Raw genomic sequence first — 24,709 nt, forward strand, 5'->3', positions numbered from 1 at the left:
AAAAAAAAATGGTTTCAGTTGAAATGGTAACTATGGCAACACAATTTGAAAACCTGAGGTTGAGGGGGGGGGGGGGGTCACCTCTGTCATACTGTGCACTATGCATCTCAGACATGTCCCCAGCATGAGAGGGAAGTTCAGGAGGGCAGTGTTCATAATGGTTTTGGATAAGGCCAGAGATTGAAGAATTTGATGGGGTTCAAGCATCAGCGGGATCGAGTGCCTCTGCCTGCCTCTAGGTAATAAAGAAGCCACTTTTAGTAGCAGCGCAAACCCCACAGGGAGCTATCCTTCATTCCAAGGTGAATCTGTAATTTATGTCTGCAAATGAGGCCTTTCCTCGACAATAACACAGCCCTCTTTTCTTTATCACACCTGAATTGCATTCAAAATTAAAAGTCAGCCATCTGTGACATTCCAAACAATAGAAGAATTACACACAGACGACGGACTGTGCAGAAAGGAGGAGGAGCTCTCACCTTCGGCAGGATCCGGAGGCCCGAACTCCAGGTCATAACGCAGGATGTAAAAGTTATTCCACACGTACAGCTGGTTGTCCCTGGGGTTGTAATCCACAGCCGTGATGTACTGGTACTGGTTGGGGAAGAGGATGTCGGTGTCCTCGCCCTGGCTCAGCTTGGTGTTGTAGATGTAATCGATCTGGCTCCGGCTGGCCTCGCTCTCGTTCTCCTCATACGTGGAGCGAACTACGTGCAACACACCGCACACCATAAAGGCGTTGGAGGCCGAGCGCTTATCGTACGCCGTGTCCCACGTCGCCTCAAAGCGGAGTGTGTATGGGTTGAGCTGGCTCACCACTATGCGCCCGTTGTTCTGCTCCGTGGCGTAGATTACCCACAATCCCCTCTCATCTACTGCAAGGTCAATGTCCGTCTTGCCGCCCCAGCGGTAGGGCGAGGTGTCGTGATAGTTGGCATTGTTCACAATGGCCTCGCCGCTTTTGATGCGCGTGCGAAGGTCAAACTTCACGATGTTGCGTGTGCGTTCTTTGTTAAAGAAGATGGCCCCATCGTAAGCGACGAAGCCCGTCCCGTCCACGCGGTGCGGGAGTTTATAGGTGGTCGTCTGGCGACCGTTTTTAAAGTCCTCCAGAGAGGCGTACTCGATGAGCGTGTCCGTGCGGTACGGCGTCCAGGGCATGAAGAAGACTTTGTCGCCGGCCTGCAGTGGGTCTTTGCACCACGACCCGGCTTGCTGCTCGGCCTCGAACAGGAAGGTGGCGTCTCCCACTCCCTTCAGAGTCCCGGGACAAATGAAAACTAGTGACAAAGACAAGAGCGAAAGGAAATAAAAACAAAGCAAAAGATTAAAAAACACACATTACACAATCGACAGGTATAATTGTCGCTGCTGTGCAACTCAAGTGCAGGACAAAAAGTTGGAGTTTGGAGGAAGGTTTGGACTAGTGCTTTTGTAGTCATGAGGAGGGGAAAAAAAGAAAACAAATGTATGCGTCATAGTGATTATTCAGAATGAAAAATGAGAGGTTAAGAGAAATTGCACTTAAACGGTCTGCTGCTACACCGTAAAAGGAACGAAAACAAAAGAAAATGAGAAATATACCAATCCTGCAAATGAAAGAAATGGGGAATGGAGGAAGGAGAATAGTCAGTATTTTTTTTTTTTTTTTTACCAATTACCAGCATGTCTCTGATGTCAAATGCCACATGAGGAGCTGGAGATATGAACACACTGCACATGCATACTTACAGGACCAAGGTTATGAAGTAGAATGATAAAAGGCAACAGATTTCACATCTTGTGATAAGAGTGAACAACAGGTTGTCGATGGTGGTGGCGGCAGCAAAGCAGAGGTAGAATGAAAGTGGAGGTTGAAGAATAGATAGGACAGTGGGAGGGGATTTTTTTTTTTTTTTGTAACTACCTCTGTGGTGACAGACAAGAGTAACCACTGATGGGTGAGAGAGGCCATGGCATGATCCCCATTTAAACAAATTAGTTCTGGATAAAAAGGGACACTGGGATTTTTTTTTCTCTTTTTTTTCTTTTCAAACTTTTTTTCAGTCAGTGCCAAACTCACTCAGCCATCACTGCTATTTCACATCACGTGCTATGGGTGCAGCAGAATTAGGGCCAAGCAAAGACTGAGCCAAATAAGAGTAGGTACACAACTAGTCATTCTTCACGGGTCATATTGCTAGGGGAAGGTTCCAGGAGCGAATCAACGGCAGCAAGTTGGTGTTTTCTTTCTTAGTGCAAAGAACTACTAAAGTTTGGTGACCATGGTTGTCATTTGAAATTCTGTTCTGCAAATCATTTGAATTCCATGGGTGCAAACAATCCTCCTATGGGTTTAGCATTTGACAGGAGAGGCAATCAGGAGGGGAGGGAAAGGGGAACGTGAAGGGAGCTGTACTCAACACCACAGAACAAGGAGCCGAAGAAGTAGGGGGAGGGAAGGACCAGACCACTCATTTACCTTTTTGCTCCACTTCTATTTCAGGCATTGGAAAAGAAAGCAAAAAAAAGAGTGCAAAAGGGAGAGAAAGATTATCATGAGTCAACTATCAGGTACAAGGAGAGAGAATTAGTTGGAGGGTATGACCATGAAATGAACAGCAGGGCTGCTTGGAGAAGGAAGAACTGGAGGGGGAAAAAGAGAGGGATGTTTGTTAGCGAGACGGCTTCTCGTCCTAGGACATAAAAACACACAGGTTACGGCAAAAGACAAGCTATGTGCCATGCTTTCCAGGGCTCTGCACTTTTCATTCTTACTGTCCTTTTCTGCCAACAAAATAATACACCTGCCACTATAAAAGCAGAGAAAAATCCCTCTAAGAGTGCTTTTCCTAAGTGGCGGGAGAAGGGAGGAAAATCTCAAAATTCTGGTCATATTTACTTGGATAACATTCTTAAAAGAAAAAAGCACAGAAATTATTTTTGGCATGTCTGGGCTGAGGGTGGAATTTGTTCAAAACTTTCTTAATACAAATCAGAGCTTGATTTCAGACTTGTTCGCCCACACACGTACAACATGACACAGTGCTAATGTTACAGAGCCGACTCTTAAATGAGCCAACGAGAGCAACAGCACATGAGATGACTGATGAATAGTCTCCCTTATATGGCGTTTCTTTAGTGGACTGTTGCAGCTGCATATACGAAGAGGAGGAGGAGGGGGGAGGGAGGCTGGAGACAATATGTGAAAGATTGGAAGTTGGGGGGAAAAAAATGAGAGCAAAGAGGTTAGTCGGAGGGAACGAGGAATTAGGTGAAAGGGAGGTCTGTTTGAAAGAAAGAGAAAAGAAAAAGTGAATATTTCTGAACATGTTTACAGTTCATCAATTTAAATACTGAGTACTTTAACCGAGAGGAATGAAGCCTTGAGATGTGTTTATAAACTACTCTGAAACACCCTTTTAAGGTAGATTAACTTTAAAATAGGACTGGATTGAACCAACTCTGCAGTACACTTAATTAAACCACTGGAGGAGCAAACGTGATCAATCACTCACACTGAAGCAATTTGACTAAATCTAATGGAAAATGCAGAAGTATCTCATAATTTATATTTGGGATATTTACCCCGTCTCGCACTGAAATCATATATATTACCACAGGAAACTAGTGAATGCACAGCACTAAAAAAAAAAAAAAAAAGGACAATAATTTGGTCAAAGATGTCAAATCTACATAAGATAGAAAATAAAATTAAATTTAGTTACTCAGTATGAGTGACATGTAATCATGCAGATAAACATTTCAGAAATGCATAATTTCTTTTGCCGTATCAGCACACAATACGAGAAAAATAATTTATTTTAAAAAATGAAAAGAAAATGCATGATGGGAAATGGGAATTATCCAGAGAAGCAACTGCTCTGATGTCAGAAAAATATTTAAAATATATGAAAATTTAATTTTCAAATGACACGAGAATGACAAGCAAATCATATGGGCTACGTTTACTGCTGTTGAGCCAGGGATCTCAGATAGACAGGCATACACTGTAATACCACATCCAAATCCTTAATTAAATCCTCTGGTAGAAATTGAGACACCTTTTGAATCCATTTTGGTTTCTGCTTTCATTTCTAGTTGAATTATAAATGACAAGAACAGAAAGATTTGATTCATCACCTCAGCAAAAGCTAAAAAACACCAACGTTTATGATGTCTGACAGCAATGGTGTATCCAAATAACGTTCGCCATAAGTTGAGAAGATACAACCACAGATGTTGACAGCTTCACAGGACTTGATGGGTTCGAAACACTGATACGTGCTGCTGTGTGCAGCTTCCACAGTCACAGAAGGCACATTAAGTGACACCAACCCAAGTTTTAATCTTGCTGGTGGAGATTTACAATTAATTAGCTGAAGCTAATCTCCCATGAGTGATACTTGGCTTGTCAGATGGCTTACAGTAGCTGTGATTCTAGATAACTGTCAAGCAAATTTTATGTGAACTTTTGAGGGAAAAAAAAAAGAAGAAAAAAAGATCATGTCTGGAGGAAGTATAGAAGGTCTTGTTGCTGCTAACTGGAAAGAAAAACCACAGAGAGGACAACAAAAGACATCTTCAGTATTATTTTTTTTACATAATTTTTTTGAAACAAATGGCTGTAGTTTCTAACCCCTCCTTGTGCATATTAAAAGCACATCAAATGACTTTTTCCATTTTGTTTCAATCTATTCACTGCAGCTCGTCTGTATCAGAATCTAAAAATGCTGTGGAAAATAAAATAAACAGACTGGTTTGTGTACTCATTTTTAAGTCATCTTGGGGAAAGTTGGATCAGACTGGTACCATGGAAACTACACACAGCCATTATGTAGAAGCTTGTCAATCAGAACATACCCCTGTCCAAGTTTATACATTGCGTTATTTACTAAGTGATTATAAATGAGACCATAATTCACTAAATAAACCCAATCATTTGTTAAATAAGACATTAAACTAAGACCATAAAGTCATTAAAGACTGCTTCCCAAGGTCGCAGCTTTGCTCTGCAACCAGCATCCTCGCCAAAGGCTTCATTTTTCGAGATGGTTCACAGCCTCGTAAAGACCTAGCTATGCCCTTGCACAAGCAGCATCGACTAAAAATGAGAAGAATGCATCCTGAATGCTTTCAGAATAAGAGGGAGAAGAAAGAAGTAGTTGGATTAGACATTTGTTAGCTTTGGCACTTTATTATTCCAAGAATTTACCACGATCTGGATCCAAGATGGAAACACCAGCCTAAAGAGAAATGTCTTGAAATTCAAAAAGAGAAACTGAATCCATTAAACTATCCGGATGACCTGATTTGATTGGAGGTAATTAAGAAAATTAGCTTTTTTTACTCACGCGTGAACTAAAGCTTTATCTAACTTGCTACTATTAAATCGTTAAATATTCTTCCAAATACACTACTGTAGCTGATGTGCATTTGTACATTAGTATTTCTAAAGTAAACAGTGAGATAGTCTAAAATGGAGAGAGGCTGCAGTCACATCACACATGTTTGCTATCACACAGTAGGAGATTCGGATGGCGATACTTACTATAGGGAACACACTCATACTGGACCTCTAAGTACTTGTAGGTGCCAGGGCATGGATCAGGAAAGACATCAGAGCCAGTGACAACCACACACTGCGTACGGTTGTTGCACCTAGAAAGAAAAAGATTGACCAGAGATTTCATCATGAGTACCCACAGCAAGAGTACTCCGCAGAGAGAACATTAACAACAAAGAGGAGGGAAAAGTTCATTGTTACAGTCACACTGACACTGATGAAATCCCAGGCAGGACTGTCACTTATGCATCTTAGCTTAAACCTTGGCAAACGGAGAGAGGAATGAAAGCATTAAGGGCGAGCAAATGAAGGTAATGGAATGAATGACAGAGTGAGAGAGCAGCTAAAGGCATGTGAGGAATTACTGTCTTCATACTGCTATTGAAAGAAAGGACATTCATTAAAACACACACACACGCACGCACGCACGGACGCACGCACGCATGCACGCACGCACACACACACGCACGCACGCACGCTCAAACAGGTGGCGGTGGCATGCAGTGGACTGGAATGGGTAGCCTCAAGTATGTCTCCCTCTGCATGTACGCCTGAACAAGACGTGAATGTGCCATCGTTCTGAAAGGTTATTTGCCTTCCAGTATGAAATGGTGTCCCTCAGCGAATTAACAGTCTGACGTGTGAATTGCAAAGGCAGACAGTGTGTGTCTTCACTTGTTTGTTGCCTTGGCATATGTTTTTCTGGGTGCTGAAATAGTTCAAGAAAAGAAGCAGAGTAAAAAAAAAAAAAACAAAGACAAAAAAAAAGGGAACAGCACAAGACTTGTGTTTGCGTAAATACTGTATAGGGTGAAATTGGCTCCACTTCAATCAAGCTCTTTTGAAGCAAAAGGATTGAGAATGGTGTTAGCAATAAGAGAGGCAAACAAGGAAAAAACTGGCACCTAAACAGAAAGATTTCACAGTTTGCAAGCCTAAGATGTGTATTTGAGAAGGGCAAAAGCAGAGATGAAAGTTGGACTTAGATTTGCACAGTGGACGGCAAGCCATTAGAGATTCTAGATGCCTTGTCACTATGAAGTGCTGCACAAAAAAATAGAGACAGAATGCTGTGATTGAAGCAGGAGTCTAAAATACTTCATTCAAAAAGTACAGTAACGAGCATAAGGCTTTACTGCGCAGGTGATATGCATTTGCTTACCAACACCCAACTTCTACAACTAATGTATAAAACATGCAGAGGCCTTTATGAAGGCAAGAAAAATTATCAGCTCCATCAGCAACGGTTTTAAACTTCAATAAAAAGGCAGTGCCAGCTGCACTTAGGAGCGCTACCTTTGTGCCTGCACTGCAGCAAATGGTCAAAAGAGCTGCCGCAAGGTAAAAGTGTCACTGCAACAAAACGTGAACTGTCTGCCACCAGGTGAGAGCAATGAAATTACCTGAAACGCTCTCAGAAATATTCAATTTTGTTGAGCCATGAGAGTTTTTATGCTCCCAGCGATGGAATGCAAATCATGTTTTCTGTCTACACTTTTGATAAATTTGTAATTTTTTCTCATTTCTCCTCATCATTTGAGTGTCAGATAAGTGGTATGGTTGCTATTTCGCAAATTTTCTCCAGACTAAACCAGAAAAAAACCCTGAAAAAATAAGTACTTGATTGAGGATGCATTTTATCAGGTTTATTCTCAATGTAAATCATTGCGAGGGAAGCCATAAAAAGTTAGGAGCAGAAAGAGAGGAAAAGACTCTGACAAACTGATGCATGTGTTTTAAACATAAAGAATTTTGAGGTTACATTGTGTAAGAATCAGGAAGTATCGCTGATGCAGCATTATCTCTATTGGCAGATGACATAAGCTTGGGAGCATTTCATCTCCTTGATTTTGGCCAATTCTGTCAGTTCATGAAGAACCATAAGTGAGTAGTATTATACACATCACATACTATCTAATATTTCACCCACAGAGAGCATTATTAGAGCACATAAAACACCTATACATTATTAACAATTTAATTTGCACTATTACATCAGTAATATCACTAATAGTACAATTTCTAAAAAAAAAAAGCCTGTTTTCACTGCTTGGATGAACTAAGCTTTAAATCTTTTTGAAGTTTGGTCTTTTGGTTCTTTGTAAACAGAAGATGAATCTGTCAGCACTGACACGCTGGCATCTAGAAGGAGACAATACCACACACAGAGACCTGATGAGTCATTTTTTTCAACTTTGAGCTTGTGTTTTGGTGTCTATCAAGTCCAGATATCATCAAAAGTCTGGCTATCTGCGAGTTCTTTGCGGCTGGCGGTTGTGTACTGCTGCTTAGCAGGCTGCACACAGCTAATCTGACGTGAGACCAAATCAAAAACATTTAGGCTGCAGCCCGGAAAACCAGAGCAGCGAGTTTAAAAAAAGATCAAACATGTTAGGGGATAATTCTCAGTGGATTCGTCGTTATGAGAGAAAACCTTTCATAATGTATCATTTGATCCTTTGTAAGTACTAAATATTGATTAGTGTACTTCGCCTTTAAGTAAGAATCTAAATACCTTTTCACCACTGCTCCAGCCGTAAGAAGCCCCTGTGGCATTTTGTTCGACTGTAATTTGTAGACACTTTCTGCTTTGAAGAAAGGGGAGGTGTTGTTGCTAAGCAGTCTGTCTTTCACAGCAGGTACTTGCGGCATTTAGTGTAACCGCGACTGCACCGAGCACAATTTAACGATAGTGAATCCGGCTCACTGTCAACAAGCTTCACATTTGCCTTGGACCAGACAAAAGTGTTTGTGTTTTTTTTTTAAATAAGGTCATGGATCGCAGGAAATATAGTGCATTTATATGGATATGTTTGTGGGTTTTTGTACATGAACTAGTTGAAAGGTGAAAAGAAGAGAGAAAAATCCATTTGCAGTGGATCTCTAAGGGAAAAGTCACCTGAATATTAAATGTAGACCCATTAATTCAATTAAATTGTCAATTCAAATCATTTATATAGCGTCTATTACAATACAAGTTGTCCCTAGATGTTTTCCAGAGACCCAGAACATGACCCCCGAGTAATTATTACGTAAACAATGGCAGGTAAAAACTCCCCTAGTGGGAAAGAAACCTTAAGCCAAACATTGGCAAGGAAAAACCGAAGGCCAGCTGGGCAGAGTAGGAAAGGGAGATAGGAAAGAGAGAATGAAGAACAGAGAGGAGAGAGGCAAAGATATATTGTAAATGGTACAAAAGTCAAGATTAATTTGTAGCCATTATCCGTTAGCTGGAGAACTACGGGTGTTATGTACACATGACGGTTAGTTGGTGTACTAGCCGACTATATGAACATCAACATCGGGTTCCACCAATCCTTACAATCATCTTTCATCCACCCACTTTTTTTTCCCTCCCTAACAACCAAACATTTGTCTTGACAAACCATTTTGAAAAACCGCTGTGGAAAATCAGACTATATAATTCCTATCTTCTTGTTTTTGTTTTGAAAAACGTTGCTCCCCAAATACTTCCTGACACAATTTCTAAACCCCAAAAAAAACTAACCCACCACTCTGTTCAGCATTCTCCTAAATGCTTCCATTCCCTCCCTGTCTAGTTCAATATGTTTATTTATCTTTCCGTGGGGCTTTTGCCTTTCGTTAATCTTGACAGTATTGACAATGTATTGTGATGGAGTTTGAATGCCCTCGCTCTATTTTGCTGCACGCTGATGGAAGACGGATCAGGGTTTTCAAAAAATTTGCCACTGCTTTAACACTCCCTGTTATCGTGTCGTCTTTAATTACAGTCAGAAGCCCATTTCCTCTGATCTGAATCATTACAATAATTTTGATTAAGGGCTGGTGGTGCAGGCTCTTCACAAGGCCTTTGCTCATCTTCTTCCTCCTGGGAATTTTCAGTGGAGATAAGTTTGAGGTGCAGCTCCATTGAGTGTGAAACTGACGTATCAGTAGATTTACAGCAGCTTGCAGTTAAACCGAAGGGCATGGACACTATTTGCAACATGTTCCTACATCACTGTACTGGGGGACTGTGGTGTAAATTTAGAAAGACATCAAGACTTCATGTATAAATGAAAGTCTTCTGCCGAGCTGCATCTCTTGGGATCAAATGCATAAGAGAATGAGGCAGAGAAAATCCCAGAGGTCTGACAATGTGGGCGATGACGTTCGGCAGTCAGCCTTAAATGGGAGGCAGGTTAAGACAGAGCGGTGCATTAGAAAGTGAACTGTGCTGCTTACTATTTCTGAATAGTTCATCCAGTGCTCTTTAAAAATACACACACCTCTAGGGGTAAGCAGCAGTCGAGCTGAAGTGTTGCTGTGCCATCGCCTGACAACAAGGCAGCATCGTGAGAAAGGGTTACCGGGATGAAAAAGCGCGATGATGGGCATTGCTCACTACCTGAGGCAAAACCTCTTCAATGCTCTACAAGTGTTTGAACAAAGCAAGCGCAGTGTTCCAGATAGGGAACTAAGAGGTTGTTCATGTGACTCGCGGTCTCTCTGAGCTACACTGATTAGGATTCAAACGGAAGCAACAACACACAGCTGCTGTGAAGAGCTCTGCTGCATGGAAGTCACTTTCCTGCCTGTCAAGAATTAATCTGCACCGCAGTCTTCTTAGATTTCAAATGTCACCTATGTATTCTGGTATAGGACAGTTCCAGATGATGCCTTTTTACCTGGAATTGTTCATCTGTCTGCACATATCATACTGGTTTTTTTCCACTTTTTCATATGGTATTTTGTGCGTGTAAAAGGTCTGCAGTTATAAAACCTCTTACTCCCCCCAGAAAACACTGACCTTGAACTGCATTGAAATGCCTCTTTTGAAGTCCTGTTTTTCTCTCTCAACATTTAATGACATCATTGCATAAACATGCTATGTATCCACAGTTCCAGCCTAGTTGTTAGTAGGAATGGGCGATATTTTACCGTTCACGATAAACCGTCAAAGAAATTCCCCATGGTAAGAATTTGTCATCTCGCGGTAAAAATGATAAATTCCCGTTGATGAAGTTTTTGTGTAAAGCTGATTTATGGTTCTACGTTAAATCCACGCACAACGTACATGAAGGAAGGAAGGAAGGAAGGAAGGAAGGAAGGAAGGAAGGAAGGAAGGAAGGAAGGAAGGAAGGAAGGAAGGAAGGAAGGAAGGAAATGGGCCTGAAAGAAAGAAAGAAAGAAAGAAAGAAAGAAAGAAAGAAAGAAAGAAAGAAAGAAAGAAAGAAAGAAAGAAAGAAAGAAAGAAAGAAAGAAAGAAAGAAAGAAAGAAAGAAAGAAAGAAAGAAAGAAAGAAAGAAAGAAAGATATGAGCCTGAATGAAAGAAAGAAAGAAAGAAAGAAAGAAAGAAAGAAATGAGCCTGAAAGAAAGAAAGAAAGAAAGAAAGAAAGAAAGAAAGAAAGAAAGAAAGAAAGAAAGAAAGAAAGAAAGAAAGAAAGAAAGAAAGAAAGAAAGAAAGAAAGAAAGAAAGAAAGAAAGAAAGAAAGAAAGAAAGAAAGAAAGAAAGAAAGAAAGAAAGAAAGAAAGAAAGAAAGAAAGAAAGAGATAAATTCCCATTGATGACGTTTAGTAGCATTTAGTATTCTTTTAGAGCAGTGATTTGGGGGCTCCAAAGACTGAATGTGGTGATAGATTTATAGTTAAAAAGGGGGAGTTGAATTGGTATTTTTTTATCGTAATTTGTATCGTTATCGGGATATATGCCAGAAATTATCGTGATACATTTTTTAGTCCATACCGCCCATCCCTAGTTGTTAGGATGATATACTACAATTAAAGAATGATCATATGTCTGGTCCTGTTACATTTTTGACAAGTTAGCTGACCAATTGGATCGCTTCGATCCTTTCAGGAAGAGGAGCTTTAAAGTTACATTTCACACAAAACTACCAGAAAACTTAAGTATGTCCATATGTTGTAATACATTCTTGAGATACTATTATAAACTGGGAAATAAACATAAAGTTGGCTCTTTAACCAGTTCTTTTGGGTGCAGTAGCAGACAGAGGGGAAAAAAAAGGAGGTCCATATTTTTCCTCCCCAGCTCCTGGTCATGTTTGTGAAACTAGATCTCTCCCCAGCACTTTATACCTTTGTGATATAATCTTGTAGGCATCAGGGAGGTAGCAGTTGACGTTCTCCATCTGGAAAGGGTCAGCATCACAGATCTTGTCATCGGTCCGGCCGTAGTTGGCCGTCTCGATCATAATGACATCACTCCCCGGGCAGCGGAGATCAATTGCATATCCTTCACATGAGAGCTCTCTCCTGACCAGCCCGAAAGGCAAGGCTGCACGGCTGAACCCTGACGGAGGGAGAGACACACACAAAGCAGAGAAGAAAGAGCATTGCAGAATTAATTGGTGAAGGGATAACTGCAACAATACAATGAGACCGCACATCATGCTACAAAAATCTGCAGCCACAGTATAAACAGGCAACAGCAGCCCAATGTTTACCACAGTTTCAAACAGATGGACCATAACACGCAATCCAGAAATGAGAAAATAAGAAAAAAAAAATAATTTCTCCATCTCTTTGCGGTCAGGGCTGTCAAATATTTTGACTCATTGGAGACTGGTGGTTATCTAATAAATTTCTAAGCAAATACAAAGGCCACACTGCCTCAGGATGGTCTTCATCAATGGACAGCATTCACCACCGGGGCCAAATCCTTTTGAACCAAAAACATTTGCTTTGCAGTTGTATGAGCCCTCCTCATTTGTTTCTTTTGGTTTATTTCCTCTGCAAAGAAAGGCAGAATCCCAGCAGAACGATGGGCAGTATAATCCATTTTACAGTGCCAACAATCGAACAGGGGGGCGCCTGGAATCCACATAGGAGGAATAGTCTATGGACAGAGCAGAGCTGAATGGGATATATATATATATATATATATATATATAAAAAAAGAAAAATTAATGTGTGCTAGTCGTACATAATAACGTCGCCGGTGAGTGTATGATGATTAAAAAAAAATGGGGGGGAAATGCAATGAGAACTCCAATAACATGAGTTAAAATGAGCCTCGAAAACTGTCAGCAATTCTGAGCAAACAATTTCGGTAAAAACTGAGTAGAACATGGAAATGTGCCGCATTAAAGGAGAGCAAGCAGAGCTCTGCACGAACTGTCAATAATCGGCGTTGTTTTCAGCACTGGTGGGCCCCTGAGGGAGCAGCTACCATTTGTATTTTCTGCACTGCTCTTTCCTAATTAGCCCTCCTTTCAGCCTGTTACCTTTTCCATGCTCCCATTGGCTCCCGAGCATTGTCATGTACTAACACTTACCACTCCAGGTTCACTTCCCCCCTCACTCTAATTATCCTTACACTTTTGACAGTCACGGCCTGATGCAATTAACATTGTTTGAACTACTCAAAGTTGAAAAGATTCCGGCTTGAAATTCCTACCCTTAAAAGCCGACCCACATGTCTGCAAGTCATTTCAGCCTGCACCACCCGGCTCACTTGAAATGATATTCTATGCAAGTCCACTCGTGCCACACCAGCATATGTACAAAAACAACATCTGCAAAATATTCACAGTTAAGAATATAATGCTAAAGTCACTGCATATTAGAAGAAACATCAACACACGCTCGCAGCGTTAGAAGGTACAAAACGTGAAAGCAGCGGCATTAATTCTCTGGCATTCTGCAACGACACTTTTGATTATAAAACTATGATCCACCTAATGGCCAGTAGATTCTGCTTAGCTGGACTGTTTATCACCTCATTAGGGAACGTCAGTGTAGCCCAACCATAAGTGAAGGACTCCATCATTTCCAATGAGCATGACAATTACCCAAGCCTTTTAGGAAACCTGTCCAGAATGGTGGATGATAAAACACAGACAGACATCGTCAACTTCACTGCAAAGAATAATGATTGGCCCCGTCTGCCATTTATCATGGAAGGAGTGACGGGTTTATCACAGCAGCTACAGAGAACAGGAAGAAAGAATGCATCTCATGTGGTTTTAAAATTCGGAGCAGAGAGAGACACTCTTTCGACTAAAACACCCTCTTGGACACGGACACACACACACACACACACACTCTCCATCTGCCTTCTCTAACTGTTACTCTCCCTGGCTGTCCACCGGCGGCTCTGCCCATCTATCAGAGGGCTGTGGCATGATGGCATGCTGTTATCAACAGAAGCCCAACAATTGATTAGGCTTGTGCCTTGCTGGCCTCCTCTCCCCTCATTGGTATAGATCTCTCTGGTCATAGGCTAACGCTACATCAATTAGGGGGAGTATCTAGACTGTGTTGGCGGCCTCAATAACAAATAGCTTTTTTCTCCAAACTGTAGATAGTTGTGGTCTCATTAATGACTGCCTTGTCAACTGGTAATTACGCATGACAAATCTGTCTTAGAATTTAAAATAAACTGTGCTTAAGGATTTATTTATCAGTTTTTTTGTAACTTTCTTTATGTGTGGTAGATGAAACTCAAGAGGATATAGTTTTGGCAACTTAACAGGATGTTGCTAAGGATCTCAGGATTTAGACACAGTTAAAAAGGAAAAACTTTCCGACAACAAACGCTTCTGGATTTGTGTATTTTCCTGAGTAGATTTCCTTGGTTTAAACAAGTTTTGCAAGGTTTTGAAAAGAAGCAAAGATTGTTTGTGTGCACAGAGAGTCCTAGGGAGGCATGAAGAGCTTTTCATCTCACGCTCTGTGCCTTTTTTTTCTCCTTTTTTTTTTTTTGACTTTTCAACTTTGCAGCAGTTAAAGATTGCAACAGAAGACCGCCAGCTGCAGGGGAAATGTTTTCAAGAAAACGGCAGGATAAAAATCCATAACACCAACCCCAGTGTAAGCATGTGCAGGGAACGGGGTGTTTTTTTTGCTGTATCAGTGACTCGATTTAACATTGAATTACATAAATCAGTGAGGGACTCGTATGCTTGATATAGTCCATCTAGTCAAATCACTATGGTAACCACTTTGACTTAGCGATAATTGGCTCTGATCCTCATTCCTGCCCTTGTTGACATGAGGCCTTATCATGCATTCTGGTCAGTGAGTGACTGCGTGGAAAGTAGCTTTTCAGATTCATCCCCCCTGACCTGCTTGCTAAGCCGTCTATTGAGCTCAAAGGAGCAAAGGAAGGCCAGGATGGTGGCTTAATACGTTACATTCTGGGAGTTTTCTTCTCCTTTTTCACCCTCTGGTTGACAGCCTGTAATTCACTTGCGACGATTCCCGTGATAATATATATTTTGTTTTCTATCAACACCCTTGAATTGGAAGTGCCACTGTGGCTCAGATGGGTGCATGTGTAACCATCCACAGGGTTACACTCAGCGCTGTTTAAGCCCTGGAGATGAAATGAAAAGATAATGGTGGTTTGGTGCGGAGATATTGCAAAGGAGGCAACGGCAGGCGTCGGACTACGTCACACATAACCATTTTTGGGGCTCTGTGTGTCAGCTAGGAATGGGCGATATTTTACCGTTCACGATAAACCGTCAAAAAAAATTCCCCACGGTAAGAATTTGTCATCTCGTGGTAAAAACGATAAATTCACGTTGATGACGTTTTTGTGTAAAGCTGAAGAAAGTAAAAGAAAGAAAGAAAGAAAGAAATTAGCCTGAAAGAAAGAAAGAAAGAAAGAAAGAAAGAAAGAAAGAAAGAAAGAAAGAAAGAAAGAAAGAAAGAAAGAAAGAAAGAAAGAAAGAAAGAAAGAAAGAAAGAAAGAAAGAAAGAAAGAAAGAAAGAAAGAAAGAAAGAAAGAAAGAAAGAAAGAAAGAAAGAAAGAAAGAAAGAAAGAAAAAAATGAGCCTGAAAGAAAGAAAGAAGGAAGGATAAATTCCCGTTGATGACGTTTTTGTGTAACAAACATGGCGGATCTGAGAGCGAGATTGATTTATAGTTAAAGGTGGAGTTGAATTGTTTTTTTTTTTATCGTCATTTTTATCGTTATCGGGATAAATGCCAGAAATTATCGTGATACATTTTTTAGTCCATACCGCCCATCTCTAGTGTCAGCTCTCAATACTGCAGTCATGACCAACCTTTAACCCTTCAAACTGCGCGCTCTCGGGACTTCAGACGGTGGGAGGAAAAAAAAACGAAGGAATGTTTGACCACAAGAAGAAAAAAAAAGGACATTTTTTTTTAGGGAGGATAGAGAAAGTGACGAGGGCTGGCACAGACAGAAAGCAAAGGCGTTGGTTGACGCTTGTCATCCTCCATTAAGGTCCCTTTGATTGGCCTTTGTGGTCCTGGAAACGGCAAACAGCTGCATGCAAATGGCCCCTTTTCCCCGAAGCTGGCCCCCATTGTTCTTGGCTTTGGTTTGACAGAGACGCTTTCTTCTGCAGCATAAAGGAGGGTGTAGCCTTTAGTCAAATAAGAGTGTCCCCACCGTGGTCACAGCAGGAGTACTTCAAGATTGTTTGTCTTTTTGTGTTGTTTCGTTCCCAATACTGCTGGTAGCCGACATCTTTGGAAGAATGAGCAAATCTCAGAGTCAAGCTTTTCCTCCAACGGTGGGAGATGCCTCCATAATCCATATCCGGAGAGCCCATTTCATTTAGTGGTTTAAAGAATTTCAGTAGAAATACTTAAAATCAAAATTGAGTCCATAACCCTTCAGAACGAGGCTTTATCAGTGGTCTGTCTCTTTGTTTTCACTCCCTGTTCTCTACTTCTCAAGTGTTCAGTGGAGCTGTTAGTCAAGGAGGAAGCCAAATATAACACAATGTACAATTGAATGTCTGTAAACTAGAAAAAAAAAAAAAAAAACAAATACACTGCAAAACACACAAAATGCAAAATGTCCAAGTCTACATCCCTGTCTGTGTAACATGCAGCCCAAAATGTTTACAGATGCCAGACTTGACCACCCATCAGACGCGAGAGGCACACAGGAGAGAGGTGGGAGATTAGAGCCGAGATTTGGGATTCACAAAGTAACACCTGCTTTTCAAATACAGACAACACCCCAAGCCGCAGCAACTTGTATTTCATTTCAACCGTCGAAATGTAGTGAAACACTGGAAATCAAGTTGGACATGTGGCACCATTTCCCATGACACTTTAGTCCCCGCTCTGGTCTACCTTGCTGGGAATTGTTTCTAAAGACAGTGTCAGACACAACCACAAACCCTGGGGCTACAGGAGCTTTTCCCAGACTGCTGCTATCAGACACTCCTGATTCCCACATAAGAAAGCTAAAATAGGAACCGGCAATATAGAACCGACTCCATTTGTGGCTGGATAAAGCTCTCTGAGCAGTATCCCTTTTCTCTTTGGTGATACACGAATTCAGCATCGCAGTTTCAAATTCCAAAGCCACAATTTGTATTCATGACCACAAACTTATCTCGAATTCCTCCTTGATATGTTCCAACTTAAAAAAAAAACATACATGAGGAAAGAATCAATTATTCTGAGTTGACACATGTCTCACTGAAAGGGTTTAAGGAGAAGAATTTGTCATTGTGCAGAAGTTAAGAGTCACAAATCCTGCTGCTGCCTGATGACTCCTCAGGTGGGTCACTTACAGAAAACTAGATGCTACGACATCACATGGAGCCGATAATATTTTCCATTAGCTAAGTAGTAAAACATTTAAATATGCTGTATTTATACATCTTATAACTGTCTAATAATTGTAAGTAATAATAAAAGTGGGTAAAATATTAGTAAATATTTTAAACATTTTAAGATGTAAATATAATCTTTATTCCCAGTTAAATAAGAAAATTGATAACATATCTCTAAGGTTTTTGTGAATCACAAATCAGCCGGTGTTGGCGGATAAAGTGGATTTGCATCCAGTTGAGTGGTTTTGAATTCTGTTTTGTGGGTAAAAGTCAGCCTGGTTAAGCCAGTAAAACATCTTGATACCAAGAATTGGTCTGGTATCTCTGGATTCAACTTTCAGTATCTACAGATGCAAAATAAACTAGTGGGCGACGGCCGATTATCGAATTCGATATTCATAATTTTATTAATAATCGGTATCGGCCCGCCCAAAAAAAAATCGAAAATAAAAAATTTCGATTTCTTTTTTTTTTTTTTTTTTTTTTTTAAAGAAAAATTAAGAGATTTACTGAAATACTGCATTTTCTTTTTGTATTAAGAATGTTCAACATGCTCAAACTTAAGTAAACTTAAGTAAAAATTGCACTTAAAAAACAACCTGTGTAGCCATTTTCACAACCTGTACTGTTTGGTTGTTTGTCATGTGTACTAGTTAGCTTACTGTTACTACCTCCAAGTAGGCACTGGCTGTGGTTTGGGTCTGGGAATTGGGAGTATTGTGCCTGACTGTTCTAAAATTGAGGCTGTTATTCCTCTTAATTTGTTATTTTTTATAGGCAGCTTTTTTATTTTATGTAAAGAGAAAATTCACTTAATGTTATTTTTAATAACTGAAATGCTGCTTGTTTTGTTTGATGTTCCATAATTTGCACTTTTGATGTGTGAGCCGTGCGAAGTGAATATTGCTGTCCTTCCTAGTTAAAGCAATAAATTGCTCACCATTCATTTAAATGAATTCTTGTATTGAAATTTGTTTTCTCCCAAAAAGGTAAAAAAAAGGGTAATAATCGTATCGACTGATATCGGCTATCGGTCTTTTTGATTTCCCCCTAATCGGTGATCGAAATAATCGAAAAAAAGGCTGATCGGTCGGACACTAAAATAAACTGCCTCTGATGTCACCCGAATAGGCGTACAACCGGTTAATGAAATGAAATATTTGACTTGGGTAGTGTCACAACTACAGTAGACTTGACAACAGAAACAATTTAAAAAAAATAGACAACAAAAGACATCCAAAATGGCATACAGTGGAAAAGGAGCGCCAATGAGAAACTGTTGTCAGTTTTGCATTTAAAAACTGATCATGGGATTTTATAAGCAGTTCTGCAGCCATTTTGGTTGTTTTGGATCCTCCCGTATGAGTCATGGCATGAGGCGCACCCATGCCTCTCAATGGCTTTGGTAAAGTCTGTACCAGTGGAAATTGCTGTGAATGGGAGGGGTGACTGGCCGATTCCACAAGACAGAAATTTTACAACGTGAATGGGTTGCTAGGCAAAAAAAAGAGAGATGGGGACCAGTCTGATGGAAGTCAGAAGTGTCTTCCTCAGGCTGGTTTCGTGTGGCACAAAAAAGTAAAATGAGCAAAGATGCATTGTCAACAGTTTTCTGCAGGCTCTCCTCGTGGTAAGTTACTTGTAATAAGCTTTGCTAAAATATAAAGATGGCCTCCGTACATGATGTCATCAAATGACTTTGTAGTCGATGTGGGATGTGGCGGTTAGCTTCTGTGGTCTGCTTTTGGAGGATTTCTAGACATGCCTCAACTACTTTTCTTTTTATAATACACCACCGTAGGCCAACTGAGGTGTGCAAAATACGAAAGAAAATATTGATCTTTGTATTTGGTGGTTTTGTGTGCCAGTTTTTAGCACAGCTTTTAGGCTGGAAACCATTAGTGGGCTCTATCGGCACTGAAAACAGCCTCTCTTGGTCCAAAGTCTTGGTCCAAAATCTCCTGACACATTATACATTTTAAAGTAAAAGCATTAATGGAACATCATATATCATCCAAAAGTTGTGAGTTTAAGAATGAAGGGGTACTACTTTGACTGGTAGTATATATCACTTCTTTAACTCGTACAAGAAAATTACATTTTATAGTTCCAGGAGGCTGTAACTATTTCCTGTAATCTTGTTATTCCTGTGAGACTGAAGAGCCAAACAGAACAGACCAGAGTGGCTGCACTGCACTGCAAACACATCAAGGTGCATTCATGTTGAGCGCTAAAATCATGATCGTAAACAGCTGAGGAGGAGAGAAAAAAATCAATTATAGCATTTGACTCGCAGCTCATGGATTTTGTAATGATGTCACTAATAAAATGCCATTTATGATAAAAGAGGGACCGCTCAGGACAATAAAGTATCGATAAGAAAAGTTTAAAAAGTTTTTTGCATTTATTTCAAAATGAGTGAGTAGGTGTGGCCCACTGGAAAAAACAACCTTAGAGAACACATCTGAAAAATGCAGCAACCTATTATTAAACAATACTAAATACTTGAAACTTTCTGTGCACCTCATTTTGGATGCTGCAGAAATAATTCTCTGGGATTACAAAACACACACACAGGAAGTGTTTACAGCTTTCCACAAGAGATCCCGAGTGGACATGGTGGATTACTTTTGGCTCTCCAAAACAGCCAGCTAAACTGCAGAGGACTGAAGATGAAGAAATTTCTCACATGAGAGCAGACAGAGGAAAATAAAAAATAAAAAAGCCATAAAGCTGAAGTTATAATGACTATGTCTTAATTTGACTGCAAAAATCTAAGTTTTTGGGGTTTTTTTTTTCCGCCATCGATTGGTGGCAAGATCTCCGACCCTGTGGGCGCACATCAAAGAAAGGCTGCGTGGAAAGAGATGAGCATCATTACATTACTAATACATATAATCCTCTAAATGCAAAGAGGGTCGATGTTTAATATAAGTAATGACAGGAATAATTCCACTGTGGATGTTATTTCTGTGATCTTCTGGTTTGTTTGGCCCACAGACACATCAGCTGGATTAAAGGAAATTATATTTTCGACACCTTTCATAATCTCCTGAGAAAATAGCCCTTTCATGAAAATACAAATAACTGTCATAAAGGCTAAACATTTAAAAGAAAAAAATGTTTTCCTCTGAAGATGAAAACCTCCTATATGCCCCCGAGAGGATGCCACTTTGACAGATTTAGTTCATTGCTTGTTCAATAACTAACATATTATTGCATCTCTTCAGGGAAGTTGATGAAACACGCAGAAAGAGGTGAGTTAAAGCAGTTCTCCTGAGTGCAGCGGGGTTACAGCTTCACAGGTTTGATCTATCCTGAGTGATGCCTAGCTCCCCTTGAAGCCCATATTTTACCCTTGCACTTAAACCCCAGCTGGATTTTTCACGCAAGAAACGTCTCAGAATAAGTAAGGTGTCTCCCAGAGGGTGGGGATAGAGGAAAGGAGGAGGAAAGAGAAGGATGAAGCCAAGAAACGTGGAGGAGAGGTGGAGGATGTGGGCTATACTCCATCACATGCTCATGTCTCTGTTCTTGTTTGCTGGGGCACAGTTTCCCTTAATCAGCCCCCAGCATCTCTCCCCCGGGCCTGCCTGTACAGAGCACAGACAGATTGTCAGAAGACGCTGCAGCTGGATCATGGATTACATGAATAATGAGCAAGCGCCTACAATGATGACTAGGAGAAGAAATCAGGGCCCTGAGATGATAATGAACGGCCAACTTTGATAAGAAACACAGACTTTACTTTGCTTGCCGATGCAGACCCTGCAGGGCTCTTTAACACGGGCACACTAAGGCCCTGTCCCAATACTCCCCCTACCCCTACTTTTCAGCCCTACCCCTAAATTTTGCGCGTTCCTGTGAGGGTAGTGGTGTCCCAATTCCTCTTTTCACCTAGGGGGAGTGGGGATATCGAGGGCGAGTGGTTATCAATCTGGCCCTACACAGGTAGGGATTTCAGATGCTCACCAGCTGACCGAGGGCTAGAAAAATGTCCCAGAATGCTTTTCCTCGTCATTTGCGGACTGAATCAAAAAAAAAAACATGGCGGACATTTCTTATTTTTTTGTGAATAAAATCAATATTTTGAGTTGCATAAAAATGTATTAAAATATGCGTGTAAAATATATTTTACTTTCATAATATTCACCCAGTGTACATAATCACTCGTTTGCCCGTTGTTACGAAGTCTTTTTCAAACCTCGCCAGAATAAAGGCTGATTTATGGTTCCGCGTTACACCAACGCGAGCCGTACCCTACGCCGTACCCTACGCCGTACCCTACGCCGTACCCTACGCCGTACCCTACGCCGTACCCTACGCCGTACCCTACGCCGTACCCTACGCCGTAGGCTCTGCGTCAATTTAACGCTGACCCATAAATCAGCTCCCGAGCAGGCAGGCAGAAATCCCGAAATTTTCGGAGCTAATTTCTTAACAGGCATAGCTACAACTGTTAGATTTCATCTATTAAACCAACATTTATCTTCCTAAATGATTTATTTGAGCCAACGGTAATTTACGGTTTTAAATTTAAGGTCTCTCCCCCGGGACAACGGCGCAGGTTGACCCGGCGATCACGTCTGTACTCCGGCTGCTGCTGCGCCCCGGACCAGCGGCTCTTATCATCGCCCAAAACATCGGATCAAATTTATTAACAGGCGTTATTTGGATAAACTGAGCCCAGGTTGGGGATATTAACGGTTACTTTTACACCTGAAAAAATATTAAAACTTAATAAAGTGGCATATTAACAGCGCTACAGCTTCCTGATATGGTGTGACGTATGTGCAAACGTAACTACGCCGTCGCTTACGTACCCGAACGTGACCACGAAGTGACGTAGCACGCAAAATTTAGGGGTAGTGCTGAAAAGTAGGGGTAGTGGGAGTATTTGGACAGGCCCCTGGGAAGATTTCAAGTGCCCTAAAATCTGTGGCTTCTTTTTTTAGGGGTAGTGGTAGAAAGTAGGGGGTGTATTGGGATTGGCCCTAAGACTTCCACTGACCACTTTGGTATTTCTGTCTGTTTAATTAAAAAAAAAAAAAAAAACATTCCTGCCCCCCATTTGCAAAGTGGTAACTGATGGTTAGGGTTAGAGTTAATTTCAGCACTGATACTCTGAATATGTGTTGCTGTATTTCATCTTCCACACAAGACTTTTTTTTGTCGTTCATGTTTCCATGTCACATATTCTTTTGTTGTGCTTCTTTGGATCGCACACATGTTTTTCATTTAGTGTACATTTCATTGCACATTAAAATTCTACTTTTCAATAAAACTAAGGCAGAGTGTGTGCTGACTTAGAGTAATGGGTGATTTTTATCAGTTATGTCTTCAGGATACATCTTGGGCTCCTGTTAACTGTACATCCTGCAGGAGTCCTTTTTCCAGACTGCGAGCGCTGCATCAAGCTAATTAGAAAAACGTGTCGGTCAACACCAGCGTGTTCTTGCACTTGTGTCCGGTTTCAGGACATTTAAGCTGATACATGTATACTCTCTACAAGTTTCAGATATAGACTGTGGTGTCTTGAGGGTTTGAAGTGTTATGCCAGGAATTTAGATGAGCAAATGCTTTCAATTTACATATTTTAATAAGGACACATTTGAGTGCAGTACTAACAACACCATTAGGGTACTTATCAGAGGGTCGGATGTACAAGCCCCTGCACTGCTACTGAGCAAAGCCCATAACACTATCTACTTCAGGGGCACCGTATCATGGCTAACCCTGTGCTCTGACCCCAGCTTGTTAGGAAGCTGAGAACATAAACAGCCTGGAAAAAGAAAAAAAAATAGTTTCTGCATGCATTTCTTCCAATCTCTGACTACCATTCATTTTTGAGCTGGTGAATCCAAATAGACGCAACGTGCAGGATTACAGCCTTTGTGAACATTTTAACAGCTCTGTTTGGAGTCTCGGAGAGCTTTACCGGGAAAGTCAATGAAGAAGAAAAAAAAAACGCATTCCTTGGCAATAACCCTCTGCTATCTCTGCAACACTGACCACTTTGATTGACTTGAGCGTGATGACCTTGCCCCATTCCCTTCCACCAGCATTCCGGTCAATGTGAGCAGAAAACAGGAGCGCTGATAACAGATACCCATACGGGGAGATCAAGATGACAGACAGCTTCCTGCTCCTCATATTTGATAAGACCATTGTGCCGTGCACACTCAATGAGGATAAACGCTACAAGAGGTCAATGCTGATAGCGTAAAGCAAACAAAAACGTTCTTTGTGCTTGGCTGTTTCGCTGACTTTTTCTCTTGCTCTGTACTTATTCAATTTCCTGCACGGCAGGAGAGGGATTCCTTATCTGAGACTGTTTATACCTGCAAATCGGCTGGTGGCCTTTTGTTTGCAGGTGACCCGCCCTGAGGTGACATTTAATTCCTGGACAAAAAAAAAAAAAAAAAGAAGTGTGGTCATGCTCTATGGCACAGACTCAGCCCGAGGAGATTACTAAAGCAGCGAATGCAATGGAGCCACATTCATGGCTTGTAGTGAGAGCTAGCCAGCAGACACACAGAGAAAAGAGACCGTACACACATCATTACACTGACTCACATCATATATGACCATTAGCCAAGCGAGAGCGAGGGAAACAGAAACCAGTGCTTGTTGAACCACAATAAAGCCAGTTTAGTCTTATATTTAATCACCAGTCCCTTAGCCTGAAAATCTGGAAGTACAGAACATGCACTTCAGTCACATAAAGCACATTCTTTTGAATGCACCACAATATTTTTATTGATTGCTATTCCCTTCCCCACTTTTAAAAACCATTCTCTGTCTACCTTTTTCTTATACTGTAAATTACACCAATCTGAGATCGGTTATGGCATTTCTGGTCCAGAGCGGGAAAGAGATTAGAGGACAAATGCATCATTTTAGAGCAATCTTCACACACACACACACACACACACACACACACACACACACACACACACACACACACACACACACACACACACACACACACACACACACACACACACACACACACACACACACACACACACACACACACACTAGAGCTTTAGTCTCCTTTTTTTCTTCTATAACAAGAAGCTGATTTTTGTCCAAATGGAATTTGGGTTCTTGCATTCATTCTGTGTACCAGCTCTCCTCGACAAATTACTATTTCAAATAAATGTTATGAGGAAAGACAAAGCAGCTGGAGAGGTGGTGCTTTAGAAAATACTGGTGCAGGTATGCAGGGAATCAACCTGTTTCATATACCTTAGCACAGAAATGTCATAAAGCTACCTGCTTTTGTTTTTGCGTGTCTTTTCAGCTATTGTGCTTTAAACTCAAGTATATTTGTTCTCACATGCCTCCGAACTATCTAAAAGCATTGTGAACATTGAACCGCAATAAAACGCATCAGGTTTTTCTCTCCGTAAATACTTTTGTCTGAGTTCCAAAGCTCATTTATGGTGTTGGCAAACACTCCCCGAGACACAATGAAAGGCACAAACTCCGCAGCGTTCTATAGTATAGACTTGATTTTATTCGAAACTCCTCTGCTTCCTGTCAAGATTAAATGCGTTGCTTTGTTATGACAGCTGAACCCTTCTGTGAAACAGCGCCTTACGGCAAGCAAATTCGAAAATGTA

At 40.9% G+C, this 24,709-nt stretch overlaps 1 protein-coding gene across 9 annotated transcripts in view; it reads right to left on the reverse strand.

Moving 5' to 3' along the window:
* LOC133452779 (adhesion G protein-coupled receptor L2-like) overlaps positions 1 to 24,709 on the reverse strand; it is a 91,506-nt gene that overhangs the window by 38,687 nt on the left and 28,110 nt on the right. For all 9 annotated transcript variants that reach the window (XM_061732407.1, XM_061732406.1, XM_061732408.1 and 6 more), the window contains exons 3-5: positions 11,608 to 11,821; positions 5,531 to 5,640; positions 480 to 1,280 (exon numbers count right to left, since the gene is read on the reverse strand). In XM_061732407.1, the coding sequence (XP_061588391.1) occupies positions 480 to 1,280; positions 5,531 to 5,640; positions 11,608 to 11,821 (1,125 nt within the window). The remainder of the gene's footprint in view (positions 1 to 479; positions 1,281 to 5,530; positions 5,641 to 11,607; positions 11,822 to 24,709) is intronic.

This window comes from Cololabis saira, chromosome 10, assembly GCF_033807715.1.
Source record: "Cololabis saira isolate AMF1-May2022 chromosome 10, fColSai1.1, whole genome shotgun sequence".
Classification (NCBI taxonomy): Eukaryota; Metazoa; Chordata; class Actinopteri; order Beloniformes; family Belonidae; genus Cololabis; species Cololabis saira.